This window comes from Anticarsia gemmatalis, chromosome 3 (genome assembly GCF_050436995.1).
Source record: "Anticarsia gemmatalis isolate Benzon Research Colony breed Stoneville strain chromosome 3, ilAntGemm2 primary, whole genome shotgun sequence".
NCBI classification, from domain to species: Eukaryota; Metazoa; Arthropoda; class Insecta; order Lepidoptera; family Erebidae; genus Anticarsia; species Anticarsia gemmatalis.
The window spans coordinates 9,452,808-9,471,415 of NC_134747.1; the positions used below are offsets into that span (position 1 = coordinate 9,452,808).

At 38.2% G+C, this 18,608-nt stretch overlaps 1 protein-coding gene across 2 annotated transcripts in view; it reads left to right on the forward strand.

The window, feature by feature from the left end:
• Nucleotides 1-442: 442 nt before the first annotated feature.
• Nucleotides 443-18,608, forward strand: part of LOC142987542 (T-box transcription factor TBX20-like) — a 36,851-nt gene continuing 18,685 nt past the window's right edge. The window contains exons 1-3 of one of the 2 annotated variants that reach the window (XM_076136370.1): nt 443-595; nt 1,985-2,255; nt 6,129-6,414. In XM_076136370.1, coding sequence (XP_075992485.1) covers nt 2,012-2,255; nt 6,129-6,414 — 530 coding nt within the window. In that variant the 5' untranslated portion in view covers nt 443-595; nt 1,985-2,011. Of the gene's footprint in view, nt 596-1,341; nt 2,256-6,128; nt 6,415-18,608 lie in introns of those variants that run through there. The other variant, XM_076136371.1, reaches the window with a different exon arrangement.

The window sequence follows — 18,608 nt, forward strand, 5'->3', positions numbered from 1 at the left end:
TTATACATTACTCTTCTAGTTAAAATTAACCAAGTCTTTTATGGATAGTGTTTAAGTCGATAGCAGTTTAATAATAGACATCTATTTCTTTATCGTATGACACATGACATATATTTTTTATCACATAAACGTCTTTCGCTTCATTCATCTTAATTTAAATGTATAAGCAATTTTCTGAATAATACCATGGCTATTCAAAATTAACGAATAATAACAGTTATTATCGTTGGCTTACATGGAAATCAACAAAATAATTAATGCGATTCGTCACAATTCGCATATCGGCGGCTATTTGTGCCGCTATTACCGGTTCAACTTCGATAAGCTTTATTGCCTAACGACATGGTTAGTTTGAGTTCCTCGCACGTAATAAATTATTATAAACACAAAACTAGGAGAAAGTCTGTGGCTTTAATTTTCCGCAAATTTGATCTAACGCTATAAAGGTGGTTGCAATCTCGCGGCTCTACGTCGCGTTCATTACGCATTACCAGTGTTTACTCAGCCTCGGTGTGACTCCACTCACTGCCATCTCGCGCCTAATCACCTTCATGAACTCGCTCTAATTGAACGCTTACTGCTCACCTTCAGTCAGGTAAGATTACAACAACATTTCCCAAAGAAAAAGTAATAGGGCCGAAAAGTTCTCGAGTGCACTTTGCGAGTTTCGCAAACTCTCCGATTCAACAGCGTTTGTTACCAATTCGTTTGGTTCAAATGAGGATAAAATTTTATTTTTAAACAATAAGGTTTTGTAAACGAATATAAGGTTTCTAATTTAAATTACTTTTTCAATTGGAGGTTTACGTTTTGTTCCTGTCTTTTCGTCCGATTGATTTCAGTGGTACGTTGTTGGATAGAAAAGTAAAACATTAGGTACAATTTAAAAAGGTGACCTTTGTTAAATGAATTATCCATGGATTATAAAAATGAAGTCGATCGCATAAACACTCAGTATACCTACCTAGTTATTTATTAATAATCGACATTCTTTGTTTATTCATTTTGGTACCTACCTTAATAAAAAATGAGTCTGTACTTTACGTTTAAATTATCGGTTTATATTGCTTTCCCTGTCGTTTATAAAGAATTGGAAGGCGTATACCCATACTTATTAAAATCTATGTAAATGTGCATACAGCTCCCATCTGCTTGGAAGCTATTTGCGTCACGTAATAAAGTAAGGGCTTATTTATTCACGATATAACCGCCAATATTGTGAGGCGGTAATCGGCGCGCGGGCACGCCGGCACAGCCCCATCGATGGCGGCGACTCTCACAGTGCATAAATAGTGATGCGAAGCGTCGGCGCACCGAGTAATTCGAATAAATACCTCGATACGATCGGCTCACCGTTTAACGAGAGAGCCTTTTCCGCGCCGCGGTGAGCCGTTTAGCGAATTTCAATAGTTATCACGCGGAGAAAAACTCGCTCGCCGAGAGGGACGGGCGCGAGCGGCGAGGCCAGCGCGAGCGGGACGGACTTAATAAGAAAGAAGTAATAAAAAAGCGGTTGTGTGTGCGTGGTCGGAGTGTGGTGGCATAGGGCGGCGATGCAGGCCCCTCCCTGTGGCGCGCCGCCTCGCGCCTCGCCGCCGCCTCAGTCGAGTCGACAACGCGCCGAGCCGCACCGGTCCGCTCTACCCGCGTCGAGAGCGCGCGTAAAAAGTTTCTGCCACAACACGAAACTTGCACTCCGTGATTACGATACTTACGATACCAGCACACGTTGCGATCTCTATTCTAAGCGTTGTTCTGCGACAGACTTACTCTCAAGTTCGTGTTTATCGGTTTATTTAGTAAAACTGTGATATTTGCGATTCCTGTAAATCAGAGAAACTATTATTTATCAAGTATAAATAAACTTGGTTTCATTTCTAAATCACCTCTATTATTTAGAATCGATGGTAGAATTAATCTAGAGACGGGAATCTGAGAAAAGCATCAGTAAAAAAGTGAAACAGCAGGTTTTTCTTATTCGAAGTTGCAAAGATTATGTTGTGCAACATCGATGGGATGTTCGGACGGTGACAGCGCGTGGTCAGCGGGAGGCAGGCTGGGCTCGCAGGCGGTCAACTTGATGCTGCTGCAGGGCGAGGGTCGGGAGAGGCAGGGGCCCGCCATGGAGGAGGACTGCTCCGCGCGGCCCTGCGCCACCGACTTCTCTATCGCTGCCATCATGGCCAGAGACAGGCAGGAGAGGCGAGAGAGGCGAAGGCACAGAGATCCCAGGGAGGACACGTTGATGCCCCTAGGTAAGTTCAACACTTGAACATTGAAAATTATTTTGTACACTTCCTATTCAAATGCCTGAAAGAGTCACCGTGTCTCAGAACACATTCATTGCAAATTTTAAAAAAGGTGTATTATGTTAAGTTTTTATATTTGATCATAAAAGCGTTACAAAAACTTCCTACAAAATTCTTCAACAATAAATAAGACTCTCCTAAACTCTACAATCAAAAACACCGTAATGCACGAAAACATAAACTCTGTAAAAACTTTATTATTATCATAACAAAAGTGAAGTAGAAGAAGTAAACGATGTTTCAGAAGTATTTACTGTCAAGGTTAAGGGCGCTATGAAATTCAGGACACACGGAATATTTTTTTTAAAGTTATAATCCAAACATTTATTCATTTCATTACAAATTATAAAGAGTTATAAGTACTTAAATTGTATTATAAAATTTGTAGTCAACAGTTTTAATTATAAAATGTATCATTCGTTGAAAATGTAGAGATAGTTGTAAATAGCAAGAAACTCTAGGCTCTATTTAAACTAAAGTCATTGATAGTATTATTTTGAAAGAAATCAGTAAAAAGTTCATATCATTAATGTCTGTTAGAATTAAATTATAAATATGTAAATACATATATACAATCGATGATCTATGTATTAAAGTTCCTTAATCAGATTAATTCATATTAATAAAAGCATTAAGGTCATGAGTTCAGCATAATTTAAAACTAACATTTTTAGTCAAATTAATTTGCTCCGAGTTTGTCAATCTCTCATTTTAAAAAACGATTGGTATATTGACATTGACCAAAACATTGACGCCCAATTCTCTACATTAAAAATTTAGTTCTGCAAAAAGAAGAATAAAAATATATTGATACAGTCATCATTCCTTCGACATCATTTTTGGGTTACGTCCGGTTAACCCTTTTATTGAAATTTTATTTAATCCCCATTCAAATATCGTCCTAACAAACTAATCAATTTGTTTTTCTAAAAGTTTTGACCACATTTTGGCTTACGTAGGCCTAGGGACTTATTTGCATAAAAAACGTAAGTTGCAAAATATTGTACCAAAGGAACAAAACTATAGAAAATTATTAAATACCAATACCTGTCAGTAACTCTTTCGCCAGATTGATATGGATTTATAGTTTTCGAAATAGAAAACTAAAATGACATAAAATGAAAAACCGAAATGATAAAAGAAAATGTAGAAAATTCGTCACAAAAGTACATAAAACTGTGTAGAATAAATTTCCCTAATCTAAAGCTATTGATTCGCCATGGTTGGTGAAATGAAAACATTCCAGTTATTTATTGCCGTGACTTCTTATCGCAAATAAATGTTAATGTAACCTATCAGCAATGTATTTCATATAAAATTTACGTTTATATAATTACCCGCTTTTTACATTTATATTATAATAAGCCTAAATATACAAAACCACGTGGAATATATTCGAGAAACATTTGTATTTTTATGTTGTTTAGAAAAACATACATTTTTTAACAATGGTTGACGATAAAATATTCGATCTTTTTGTAATGGCGGCCATAATTTACGATACTACCTTTTAGTTACAGTAAACTTTGATAGTGTCATAAAATTAAAAATGGAAACTAAGTTTTATATCTTTAGCAAGAAAACGTTTTGAAATGAAACTGCATCATATATTTTGACCATTATTTATCAGGTGGCTAAAGTATTTTTATTGATTTAAATTTTGGGTCCCTTCCGTCTAAAAGTGTGGTGTAGTATGCGAATAATCGTCAGAAGCTCTTCACATCACAAGTTATTATATTCTTTGGGCATAATACTTGTGTAAATTATCTTCATTGTTTATTGCAATATTCTGTAGTCACTATAAAATCAGGCATTAATTAGTAATTACCCAAAAACAAATCTGTTTTATTTTTAATCAGCCTAGAAGTACACTGCGAAAAGAAGCTGTTAGCAGGCATTCCTATTAATGGGAATAAAAAACTTGAGCATTATTTTAGAATTAGCATAAAACATTTAAATTTCCTTTAAAATAAATATATACTTAGTCATTATTGCAGTATTTATAAAGGTAAAAAAAAACTAAATAATCGACTAAAAACTTTTAAAACTAATATAACAATTAGATTTTTCGTTGCTCTTATTTTCCAGTTCGTTTAAAAGGACCATGTAAAATGAAGAATGAAGATTTAAAAATATAGTTATTAGGTACTAAAATTGGTCTTAAGTAATACCTTCGTTTAAATTTGAAGAACCTACCAGGTTATAATAAGAATGATGATTATAATGATTTATGTTTAATCGTCAAAAGTTAGAAAACTTACATATTATTTTTTTAAGTTCCGTCGAATGTCAACCCGTACGCAATATTTTTGGTTTTCATTTTTCTCGTTCATAATTTCCTATCGTTGTGTTTGATTAAGCAATAATTCGTTTATTTATTATAATACATAATATAAGTAATAAACCAATCAGTATATTGTTAAATAATAGTTTTAAACTTTACGTAGAAAAATCAAAATTTAATATGTTTACCCAACTACGTGCAGAATGTAGAAATATTTAGTATGTCCTTATTTGACTATTTAGTGGTCATTAAATTCTGAAAATAATAAAATGCGTAACTTTGTGAGGATCTATGTAAGTTTGTCCTCCTTCTCACAAAAACTACTTACCGGATTTTGGTGAAATTTGGTTCACAGATAGTTTTTAAATTGTATGAACACATAGGATACATTTTCTCCTGAGAAATCCGTTCACGCGGACGATGCAAAAGCTACTTGTAAATAATTTAGGGAGACATAAAGCTTCAAACTAATTCTATGATATAACAAGTATTAGAAGTAGTTCTTCGATAAGCTGTAACGAAAAAAACCTTAAATTAAAAATACTATTCCACCGAGAGCGTTTTGTTTTGCGGAGACAAAATATTAAAAGTTGTCACCGTACCGTTGTACCGATTGGTGGTGGGTTCGATTCCCAAACGGATATGTCGCAGTAAGATAGATAAAGCCGTAACATAGTTATATCCCTAGGGATATAATTATATGCCGTAACATAGTTATAATGAGAGTTTGAAGATGTCGCCGGAGCCCCGCTTCGCGGGGCTCCTCCTTCTGGGTGGTTTAAAAAAAAATAACCACGAAGGCCTTCTAACCTAACCTACCCATGTCGGTTTACCCAAAACTTCTTCTTTATAACTATATTACGGTATATAATTATATCTCTAGGGATATAACTATGTTACGGCTTTATCTATCTTACTGCGACAGATACATTAATACATACTATTTATGCGTTGGTAATTAAAGTGTAGGATTTGTATGTTTTTAGTGTTCTTTGTAACACAAAATTTTGTTTCTTATAAGTTTAAAAGGTGAGAAAGAGTTCGTATTTTATTAATAATATTTGACATAGGAAGGGCTAATTTAATGATAAAGCTGTCAGTAGTTTTCTTTTATAATTTAGTTTAGTATTATTTAGTAGAACTGTAAAGATGATGACAAATTTATTTTTCTGTAAAGCTTCATCGAGTTGTGTGGCACCTAAGTAATATTTTACATCGTAGGCAGTTGTCCATCAGTCAATTAATTGAGTGCGACATTGAGCACGACGGAAAATATTACACCAATATTTGTTACAACTATGTGATAAAGAAATTAGGGATGTGTCAAATTGTATTCACGCCGCCGCTTATAAAACCTAGACTCGAAATGTCCCCATAACGCTGACAGGTATCTTCGCATCAAAGCAAAAAATGTTTTAGTAGCTTGTTAACTAAATATACACTCTAATGACGTACCCATATTTCCGTCTGAATAAAGTGGGTTGATGTCGTATTTATTAAGCTTTTATAGCGGTAATAATAATTTGTTCTTACAGAAAAATTCGTGGATGCGACCGCTTCGGCATCGGGATCTCCCTCGCCGCCTCTCGCGGAGTACGAGCGAGACTCTCCCGTGGATGTGTCGTCGACGTCCGAGGCGGGCTCCGCCAGCGGCGCCCCCAGCGGCTCCAGGCCTCTGTCTCCTCCTCCCAGGAACCCTCAGCTCGCGGAGCGATGGTCCAGCGAGGAGATGAGACACATACAGTGCCACCTTGAGACTAAAGAGCTATGGGACAAGTTTAATGAATTAGGAACAGAAATGATCATAACTAAGACTGGAAGGTGAGTGTTTATCTTCAATAAGTGCGAATAACCATTTAAATAACGGATGTATATTTGCAAACGATTTCCGCTATACTGCTTAGAATATATTTATGGTCGAGAGCAGTAGTTGTTACGCAGCAATTAATATTTCGTTTATACTAACAAGAATCGGATACACAACAAACAGAAGGCACTGACGTAAAACACGCGTTATTAACCGTATAAATGACGAAACGGATTGCTTTTAGACTCTCGTCTTGAACTTGACGAGAAATTAAAAACTCTGTGGTAGGTGGGTAATCGAATCGCGATTGTTGGTTAACGAGATCAAGGCAATATCGACGGCGCGTTTCAGAGGCGATAAGGTAGGTGGCACAGTGCACGGGAGCGGCGGAGCGAGGCGTGTCGGTCGCGGCGCGGTGTCGAACAATGGGCAATCGACCGCCACCGCGTCGACCGCGCCGCGTCCTACCGTCTGCGCCCGACCGCTACTCGCACATAAAACAATCATACATTCCCAATCAAAAATGCTGCGTAACTATCAAAATCACGACGTCAATAAAATGAAATAACCATCGCAACTTTCGAAACACGCGTTTCACGTAGCGGATGCTTACTTTTAAGGTACGCGGAAAAATTTCAGGACCTAAAGCAATATTTTCTATATAACGCGTAAATATACATAAAACCTAATGAATTATCTGAAGGTGAATATGGTTAGTTATGTTTTGATTTTTAACAACACAAACGGACACAAATACCTTGAATCACTTAGGTAATAAATAGGCATAGTGTGCAGGTGAGCATGATTTGTGTGTGAATGTTATCGAGGTACCTACCTACAACAGGAGGTAGCGTCGCGCACCGGCGACGCTTATCGACGCCAGCGTAAATCAACGCGCGACAGCTCACCGATCGTAACAAATTCGCAAACCTAATCTTTTGATAACGCTTCTAGCTAACTCCGACCAACCACTAAATATAAATTTTTACTCAAAACTATACTGCCATAACTGATAAAATCGCACAGATGCAGAAAAATCTAAACCTAAACAGATTCCAAGTTCCTAGCTGCACGATACTTGAGCCTAATTAGAATGTGTAGCCTATTTCACAGCTTCGCCTTGGATTATATTTAATGCTAAATACATCGTCTTCATCACACAAATAAATGTGAACAAAGGCCGGGTATAATGTACAAAACAATGAAGGCTTTTTCACGGACTATAAAGCTGTATTAATACCTCACTTATTTATTCCTTATAATGTTCTCGAGTTAACGACGCTTCGGGCGTCCAGTTTTTCTACCACGCACCATAAAATACGACATCTGGAAATGTATTCAAGTCGCAGTTGTTTCCGAATTTAGCATCACTGAACATAATTATAGCAGTGTTGACTTGTTATAATATCCATTCGCAAAATTCGTCGCCATGTTTTCTTTTTACGGCGTTGTTTAGACGCCATAGATCTTCAGAATTAGACGTTATATCTTCTCCCCCATAATCGATGCTTTATGCGAACATATAGAGATAATAAAAGATTTAATGCGATAGCAACCGTTACAAAGAGCTTTGGGAAGTCGCAATGGGAGACAATTTGCCACACCGTCACGCGAGCTTATCCGAGTCGGCCCCGTCGATTAGCATAAATCTCACCAACTAACCGTCACAAATGAACGGCGGGCGCGGGACGCGGGACACCGGGGCAACAGCTAAACAAAGTGACGCGAGCGACGATGCGATCGCGCGACATTCGCATGTCGCGGCGACGATGCGCGACGAATCACGACCGTCGCCCGCCCGCATAAATCAGCATTATCTCGCGAGATAGCCGCGCGCCTGGACCCACCCCGCCGTATCACGCGGAGCCCCGTGTCGTTCGAAAAAATTAATGACTTGGAAAAACGATTCGCTTATGAGGGATCTTTCACTGTAATTGAATTGCCCCACAGAGATCGGCCGAATTGTCGCGTGATATGTCGTCTACGTGATGCCAAATCAGGTGCACCACCAGTTACCAACCGTGGCCACGATTGATTGAAATTTCACCATTTAAACTTCAAAATATGTAAAAACATTATATTTGTAACTTCATAGTTGTGAATCCACGTCATTCGCCACCGTGAAAGCTTTCTTGTGACTTCTATATCAGCACCGTAACTTTATTCTTCTGTGTGCTTTGCAGCTTTTCATTGTCGAAACCACAAAGCCACATTCAGCAAACGTAATAAGTGTCAAATTGTTTAAATTAAACTCCCATTAGATTAATATTTCACGCACCATAAAGAATGAAAGACAAATCTGCAGCAAAATTAAATCCCCACACATTATCTGCGTTCACCCCAAAAAAAGATAATCGTGGCATGCGTAATAGAATAATGTAAATATGTGTGTCCGTCGCTAGTTGGCATGCTAATCGCGTTCAGTTAACTCGGTAAGCTCCATTTTAAAACCTGCCGCTTTGTGAGCCGCTCTTTTAGTTTATTCAACGGGGACCCATTTTTCATCCGCTCGGCAAATATTTTGATGTTTGTCGATTACACAGCTTTGTGTGCAAAAGCTTTCATAAACGTTGATTCCATCTGCTGCTCTTGTTTATTGTGTTCAACAAATTAGGAGAGTATTATTTATTTGCAGATAATGGATATTGATAGTTCTATGTTCCTACAAACGTATTTAAATAATTGTTTCTGCCTGCATAGTTAAAAAAATGTCTCAGAATTTTCCTTATAAACATAAATATTACTTTGACATAATAAGACATGGTTCCTTTTACATTTGGCGATTTTCTGTCCCTTTTGAACTTGTGATAATGATAAAAAAGAACAAAGTACAAATCGTTTAAATTATATCGTATCCTAAAAGATTTGCTTAATTATATGCATTGGTGGAGTACAATTTAGCGCATTTAATCATTTGAAATACGTATTCCCATGGGCTACGGCATTATCACATATAACATGTGACATAAGTTTGCTATAGAGATATATAGAGTTATACGGTACATATACATCGATGTATTCGCACTATATTTTACAAGCACGCAGTACTCGCAAAGTTCGCTAACAGATTTAAATTAACATGTTTTACTAATACACAATGCGATGTATCGCCGATAGCACATAGCTCGCTGAAGATGTTTTCGCCGGGCGTCGTTGCCAACACTCTAATCGTTAGAGCACACAGTTGGCAGCCTCCGAGCTCTTTGATTTACTTCTCACCAGCATCTAACTATCGTAAATCTCCCACATATCACATATAAATACTTTTATCTAGCGTGTATGTGTTCAGAATTATTTTAACTTAACAAAACATCATATAACATCTAAATCAAGATTGTTCTCCTTTATAAATTACTCGTCGACTCTTTTTGAAGTCAAATTGTAGAAACTGCGGTATTTAGTTAAATTTATTATGTTTTTCATGATATTTACTCGAACCTCATAAGTTTTTAGCATCATGGAAAATTATGTAGGATTTTTTAAGAATTTTGTCATTTTCAATTCTTGTTGTGATTTAACAACCTGTCACGCACTTTAATGTGAATAAATTAAATTAAATAAACTGTTGTAAGCGATTTACAAGTTTGAATGTGAACTTTATAAACATACCTCTTTATATGCGACAAAGTATTATAGGCTTGCTACTTACACATAATTAACTTTTACTAACGAATTAATCATATTTCCAACTGTTTATTTAACATAGTCAGGAATATAACAAAAACATCAGTTAAGGGCTGAAAGTTAATCAAATGACTACTGTAGATATTTGGACTACAAACAACTCTATAATTTATTGTAATTAGTTCCTAAAGTCATTTAAGAGAGTAGATTGAATGAAAATACAGATAGTTATATTAATTAGGTGTCACAAATCGAATAGTAACAAATAAGAACAACAAACGTATAAAACTAACGTAAGTATAAGTTAGTTTCATACATTTGTCGTCCCATCAGCTAAACTATGAAATTGGACCTAAGTCTTGAAAACAAGAAAGTTTCATTCGTAAACGAAAAATTGCTTGGTATTTACCTTGTTGAAAATACAGAGTTCATGTTTATGTAAATATAAGTGAAGTTTATCAAAGTGGCAGTATATATTTTTCCGGTAACAGGGCATCGCGTAACGAATTCCCACAACTAGGGCCGTGGCGATTTATCGAACGATATTGTAGCGCCGTGCGTGTGTACTACGTATTCGTGTTTGTTAAAAGTGCAACTTCGATGAGGAAATATTGGATGCGTTACTTTTTATCATTGTACCTACATAAATATTGTTGTGCAAGGCAACATTAATTGGGTAACAACTAAGGAAATAGTTGTTGTCAAAAGCTAATGTTAAAACAATGTTAGTCTTTTTTTATATTTAAAGTTTATTAAAACCGATTAAAATATAAAGTTGCTTGGTTTTACCCGTGTCTTTTTGGTGTGAATATTAGCCTATATCATTTCCCGGGAAATAGTTTTTCACCCTACCCAATTTTATCATACACAATTTTAACATTGAAAAATACGAACAAATCCATAATATTAAATACGAATATCAAAATGAGTTCTCAAAAACCACTAAAATAACATCGCCATCAAAGTCTGTGTAGAGTCTGAGGGGATGAAAATGTTCCAATGTTTCTGCTATCTCACACGAGATGGCGTTGCAAGTATTAAACTTGTTTGATACCATCGACATTACTTCTATCTCACTCCATATTTTAGTGATGCACAAGTTTTTTTATCGTTGCATTTATGCATTAACTAATAAATATTATATTTCGAAGCGATTATAAGTTATAAGCGTGTTAAGTGTCCGTGATTAGTGGTTGATTAACGTGAGCAGTTTTTTGTCATAGATAAGAACTAATAACAAGTTTATGGTAATTTATCTTAGATATTTTTACTGTAAATCTGATATCGAAAGTATCTCAAGATTCTTTTATAATGTTAGTGATGGATTGCAGTGGAAGACCCATTCAATATTTATTTTACTTATTAAGGTTTTCCTACAGGTCGGGTAGAAATATAATTTCTTGAAAAATATTCGTATTTAGACGCATCCACGGTTGGAAAATATTAGTAGTGTTGAGATGAGGGCGAGCGCACACCGCGCTTACACGTGCACGAGGCTGGTCCGCCATTTGTCGCACTCGCGCGATAATTGTTGATATACGATCGCGATCCGACACCGTAATTGTCAACGCTTAATCTTCTAATTGGCTCGCATTTACCAATGCCAACGTGTCGCGACCCCGCTCACATCGATAGTTCGCTCACAAAAAATGCACAAATTATTCGTTACAATCGTTTAACATAACCGACTCCTATAAAAGCGCGGATCGAGCGGAGTTGAAAAACAATTCGCAACGCCAATTTCAAGAACAGTAAAAAGTGCGATTCACAAGTGCAACTTGAAACGGCGTTTAAGAGCGAACCGAGGGCGGCGCCCACCGGGGGCGAGAAAACAATTTGGAATTTTATCGGTGCGAGGAGGGGGCGCGGGTGGCGCGTTACCTCTGATTTATGTTCGACATTAGACGCGAGGTGGGCACCGGCACGACGCGCGAAATGCACACGCGCCGCGCCGACCATTGCCACTCTCTCGCGTCTTCACCGCTCTACTCCGCGCGACTCCGCTCACCTCCGCTCAAGTGCCCACCTACATCACGCTATTTACAAAGCGCACCTGTGTCGCTAAACTCGCTACAGTCGCCACCTTACGTAGGTTAAACAACATGTCAATTGACTGCATATAATGTTTAGTTTAATCGTGCTGGACATAGCATTTATTTATCCAAGGTAGGCATTTCAAAAAGTTCATCAAAAGCTTTCAGCATTTAAAATGTTATTAAAAAGGAGAATTAATGAAACCTTAATACAGCTTAAACTTTACCAACTGATACCGTGGATATTTCAGTGTCATTCCAATTCAAAAGCTAATTTCACTAAAACCTTAAATGAATCGAGTTGGTCGGAGCTCGCACATTATTTAACTTGTTCCAAGTTTAAATTGAAAACGCCACCAAACTCTTTGCGGAGTCAGAGTCAAATTTTGAACTTTGCCGCTGAATCGGAAATTTCTTTATAAATATCTTATTAAGCTTAAATTCAGTTGGTGTCACGCTGCCGACACTAATTTTATTCGTGAAAGACGGCGACTGAGCGACGGCGAGACGCGCTCGCGTGGGGAGCTCTGAAAATGTATGCAAACGGGAAACGCGATATTTGACGGAGCTGAAAACGACAAAAGAATTAAGGAGGATGCGCCCGACGCCCCTCGCTCCAGCCGCCTCGCCGCGAGCCTCCGCGCGACGGCGACGACACTCGCGACCGACCGCCCGCCACCCCGCCAGCTACTCTGTCACATTGCGAATTCACTTTACTTTGTGTCTTATTAGGAGATTAGCTGTCATTCATCGCGATCACCCTTTCATTTGAAAACAATGTATGGATTATAAAGAATTTCTAATAGCTTTCCGTACTATAATGGCCGGTTGACTGCTTCGTATTGAAATATGTCACGGAAACGACTGATACGTTGCCTATAATTAAGGTACAAATCGATATACCCACTAATTTTTCTATGATTCTAATGAAAAGAAATGGAAATTTTAATTTAGGGGCATTACTTATTCAAACATTCAACCCTATCTGTTGTTATTTAGGTTATGTGAAGTGAACACATGCAGCCTATTTGAATACGCGTGTAATAGATGTGTGATTCATGTAAATGTACCCTTAGCAAGTGTATCGCGGGCTAATCTGCCGCCGCGCGCCCCCGCGCCCTCGCCCGCGGCAATATGCCGCGCGGTAGGGGTGGCGGGGTGCCGAGAAAACGTGTAAACTAATTATGTACATTTTCGTAGCCACTTATTTACATAACCACGGCCTGAGCCCCGCTTTCACCGTGAATATTTCATTCGTAATCTTTACTTTGACGGTTTAATATGACAGCTGTTGTTTTGTTTTGGAGGAAACTTTTAATTTTTGTCGTTTTCTTCCGGTGCCACCACCCTTTGTGTGCGCGTTAGGCCGACGCCTCCCGTAATGATAGGTGATTGTCGAACAACTTTTTTTAATACTGGTAAACGTCTGGGAAACTTGGTGAGGTGTAATTTGGAATTTTCGCCGCGACGCGTCGCTTGTTGTAGTTGTTGTCTGACAATCGGGAAGGTGCTTATTATTTTGATAAGCGTTTGTGTACACGACTGGGGTTACATTATATCAATTGACAGTGTCGGATTTAGTTATAGATAGTTATTAAGGGCTGCGACGTATACAGACTTGGGAATGGGTAGTACAATAAAATGATTCATGAGTCGTCAACATGGTGAGTTGTTGTGAAGTGTACAGGAAGCCGATAAGTAAAACTATTAGTAGGTAATGAGCGAGTGGTGCAACGTTTCGCGGGTATTTATACCGCGCCTTCGCGGGAACTAATTTATGGAAGTAAGTACGCGGAAAATGTTTATGTACGTACTTCGGCTCTCCCGCCCTACGCCGTTGACATCCGGTGCCTTCGCTACTCGCTTCTGCTCTGCACAAATCATATAATTATAATCATAAGTTGGGTAAATAGCTCGTTATGAGATTTATCTACGTAATAGTACTGATGCTAATTGTTAAGGTTTATAATTAGATAAGAAGGTTCTTTTATGTTTTGTAAATATAGGTTCGGCAAGTTTCTTGGAAAGAAATAACAAGATGTCGTTGTAAGCGGTAGTTAGTTATTTAGTAGAGACCACCCTGTCTGGCGGGCGGCCGGTACGTTTGATGGCTCGCGAGGAGGAACAAGCGGCGATAGATGCGTTTCATGTCGCTATTAATGACGGCCACTGACTTTGTCTCATTGACTTACTAACGACACTTCGTAGAATGTGCTACCGAAGACTAGGTTATGTGTTTGTGTGAGAGCAAAACGAAAGCCAGCATTAAAATTATTGCATCTTTACATGATGCTATCGTTCCGGTGACGCGGTTTTAGGTATTTCGAATTGAAAGTGTACTTGTGTGAAGTGAGATTAATAAAAGGATAAAAACTGCAATTATCATTTTCCTTGAAGCTGTGATAGGAGTACCTCACATATCTTATCTCATCAAACACTTTTTGTGCCAGCTTATCTTAGTACGAAAAGTGTTTGGAACCTGGCTGTAGTTGTAATTCAGTTCCGCTATTCGCAATGTGCTGCAGAATATGCAAATTATACTCAGCTCTAGGACTTGAGAAGTTTCTTGTAAAATAGTATTTTTATATTTTTAATCCGATTATATTTCCACTAAGTCTCATATTAGAAACGAAACTATTCCATTATTTATTCATAATCTCAAATATAATCAATAGGAATGTATTACAGTCGTACAATCTCACCTTTACATCACTTAATTTTGTCTGTCTACCCGCAAAGGTCCTCACAAGGAGAAAAGTAATTCCGAACAACTTGTAACACTTGATTCCACTCCAAGTAACATTAAAACAAATTTGGCGTTTATAGCCACGAACTTACTAATAAAGTGAAGCGAGTGGTAACTATTTGGGAGCTCACAAGTAGTCACAAGCTATCATATAGGTCACGACATTATCGCGGTGCCTCCATCGCCGCGATTACAGGCTGAGACGAGGCTCCACCCGCTCCCCGTTGACATGTAGCGTTTTAACAGTCAGTACGTGCTTCTGCCCCCTCTTACGTCCCCCTCCCCCTCGCCCCACCCCCCCACGACCCCTGAAACTGACGACATTAGCAGCCGCAGACATAGGGCACGTCCCGGCCAGACGTTGACATAGGTACCTAAAGTTAAATTTGCTTTGAGCTTCACGTAATGTTTTTGAGCGAGAACTTATTGTATTAAATGACTTTTATCGGTGTGTAGTTTTATGACATTATTTGATGTAAGCATTGCTGATAATTGTTTGGTTAAAATTTGTTAGCACCTTAGGAGAATGTTCTGTCTTCTCGTAACCAAACTTTGTACAAATGTCCTTCTTAATATATGGAATGAGTTACAACAAAAATCCTCAATTAAAAATGTGATATCTTGATTTATTATAACCCTGAACATGTCATGTGACGTTTAAGTAAAAAAAATTCCGGTCTACGGACGGTCTTATTGACCTGGAAGAGTCACTACATGGTGTGATGGGTGACTCTACCAAATTAAAATTTGTATGCGAGATTACATTATTGAACAGAACTCTTCGCGTCATTAACATTATCCACTGCGGTATCAATTTATGAAAAATATTCACATGTAAATAAAATAAATGGAACGATGTTAGAAAAGACGTGGTGACGTTTAAGTAATTTCAATTTGCAGTCTAAACAATAGCTATTAAGTTAGCAATTAAATATAAATAACTTCTGTGTGCAATAACATAAGATTACGTCTGAAAATAATTAAAAAAGCTTGTTAAAATACAAACAGTCGACAGTCGTAATAACAAAACAATTCACACTTAAATCCTCTTTGTCTTTATGAAATTTTCATTCATTCCCCTGTTTTACAATCAGTAAAGACTTGTGTAGACATAAAAATATATGAGTCTGACCGCAATCGCATGTCATCATTGCACATAGGAACAACTGCAGGCAATTTTATACAATAGTGGGTTAGAATTAAAGGCTATAGTGGTGTATACATGTGCTAGATGACATAACAAACTGCCAACCGTATAGTGAGTTTACGCTCCCGTCGCAATGGCTCCCTCTTTATAGAAATGAAAACAACCTAACTATAGCCGTCTCTACTCTCTACCCTTGTGTTTATTATTTAAAATATAAGCAAATATACTCGTGCATATTTGCACATGTTTCACTATATTATATACCAAAGGATATAAAATAAAATAAATGTTCTATCTACCTATCTAAAAAAAAAATGTAAATAAGTTTTGTATATTGACGTAGATGACGGATTGGTACCTAGTTCTATATTTTGTTCTTATGGGTAGTTAATCGTGCTTTTCCAATTGGCTGAGATATAGTTTTTAATAAAAGCGTGTGCTATAGTTAGTTCAATTAACAAGTTTTACCTACTAATTATTTTCAATGATCTTACATGTTGCAAACTACTGTAACGTTTTTAGGTAAATACACTTTTATTAATTTGTTGCCAATTTAGTGTAAAGTTTGATACTAATTGTAAAGTCGTGCATGCACACAAGATGCTCTTAACATGGAGCCTGCAATAAAGAACAAGGGAGGCAGACAACGGCGGCGAAGCGCGGAGCGTGCAGGCGACAGTTTTCGCAATATTGTCGCCAAACTTCCCAATTTCGGTGTCGACTTGCGAAACTCCTCGCGTTCTGTGAACCTCACAGGTGTGAGTACCTACAGCTGTATGTAGCGTGCCATGAACGTGACTCCAAATTGTGGGCTTTGCGGGAATTAGCGGCGGATTTGCAAGGAATAATTCCTACGAGCTCCGCGCTTACCTACGTGGAACGATTCTGTTTAGCGTTTCGTGCTTCGTGCATCTACTAACGACGCGGTTGGAGCTTTATTTGAAACGGGAGACATTCTACGTACCTATATTAGTGTTACCCGCGTACTCGAACCTGTAATAACCGTTGTGGTAGAGCAGCTCTTACAAATCCGAAACGCGAACGACAAACAAAAATATGACATGTAGGAAGGGTCGAACCTCCTACTTCTAGTCGACGTTATTATTCATTCTCTAAAAATTTACTAACGACCGAAATAAGCGGGCAACAAGAGAAGTGCGAGCGTGTTCTGACATCGTTCGGTGTGCAATGTGACACCATTAGTGAAGCAAAACGCGCAAACAATAGAAACAAAACGAGGTGTTGGAATTTCGCGCGGCGGCGGCGGCGCGGATACCGAACGCGCCGTCTCCGCCTCCAGTTTCTGTCCTATACTGAAACACGCAACTTTCTTACATCTATGTATATTATATAGATACCAACTCATGAGACAGCCATCCAGCCCCATAATATTTTTATTTATTTCACCGTTATCATCACGTCATCCACATACATCATATTTTCTAAAGTGGCTACTATGACAAAACTGTTGGTAACCTGATATCGTACAACAATAAAATAAATGTAAAAAATCATAATCGTTTCCATAAATCATGAGTGTTTCTGTCAGTTAACACGTTTTTCAGAACTCCTACACGAGTGTGTGTTTCGCCACTCTCTCATATTATAAAGTGAATTGATAATGGCCGGATAGAGCGACGTTAGCGGACAGAGCTACTTGTCGGGTGCTTCCTTCACTGGGTGACATATAGTGCGCGTAGGTGCACCATGCGTCTCTGCGAGTGACACATTCCACGCTAAATTCCACGCACTCTTACATCCGTACGGGCCGCCTCCACACGCTCCTGGCATTTCATTGCGAACTAACGAACTCGAAGAATGTTAACTACTTTCGTATTAGTTTTGTCAAAACCAAGTTTGACATCTAATTAATATTATTAGTGACGACTGAATACGTACCGTAGAGTTGTTTGAAAACGTGAAAAGGCAAAAAGGTTGTGTTTCCGGTACGAGTGGGTAGTGGCTAGTGCGGCGACCGCAACACGCGCTCTGCACAATGAAGGCAGGTAATACACCGGTGTGTCATTACCTCGGTGCGCCGCAATTAAAATTGTACGCATAAGTAATATTTGTTTAAATTCACTAATTATGTTGCCGCTAATAAATACTTACACGCAACATCTGCTGCGCACTAATGGTTGGCGTAGTGTATTGTAGAAATGTTTTATTTGGTACGTGCGGCCGCCGCCCGACGCCCGCGCCGCCTGCACCGCCCGCCCGTCTATGCCCAACCTTGTAATTTTCTGTTTGTGAACACTTTTACGCCGGTATTTAGACTGGAATATGACATGCAAAATCAATGTCGTGAAACGCTACTGTGACATTAGAAAGTATGTCATGCATACTGGAGTTATGGGCACAACACGCTCACTTCAACTTACTTTACAATAGATAGTCAGTACCGTGTATACAACAGTATACATGTATGTATTTAACCAATTTTTTCATATCAAAAACATTTTAAATTATATTTATATACAAAAAACATGCGGATAAACTAACGAGCCCATCACGTTACAAGTTCAAAGTAAGAATGACGGATGATTTATTTCATACATATTTTGATACGGCAATTGAAGCTTATTAATAAATGAACCGTCTCAAATATTTTCACGGGCATTAAGTTGAGCGCGTCGCAGGCGCTGTGTGACCGCTGTG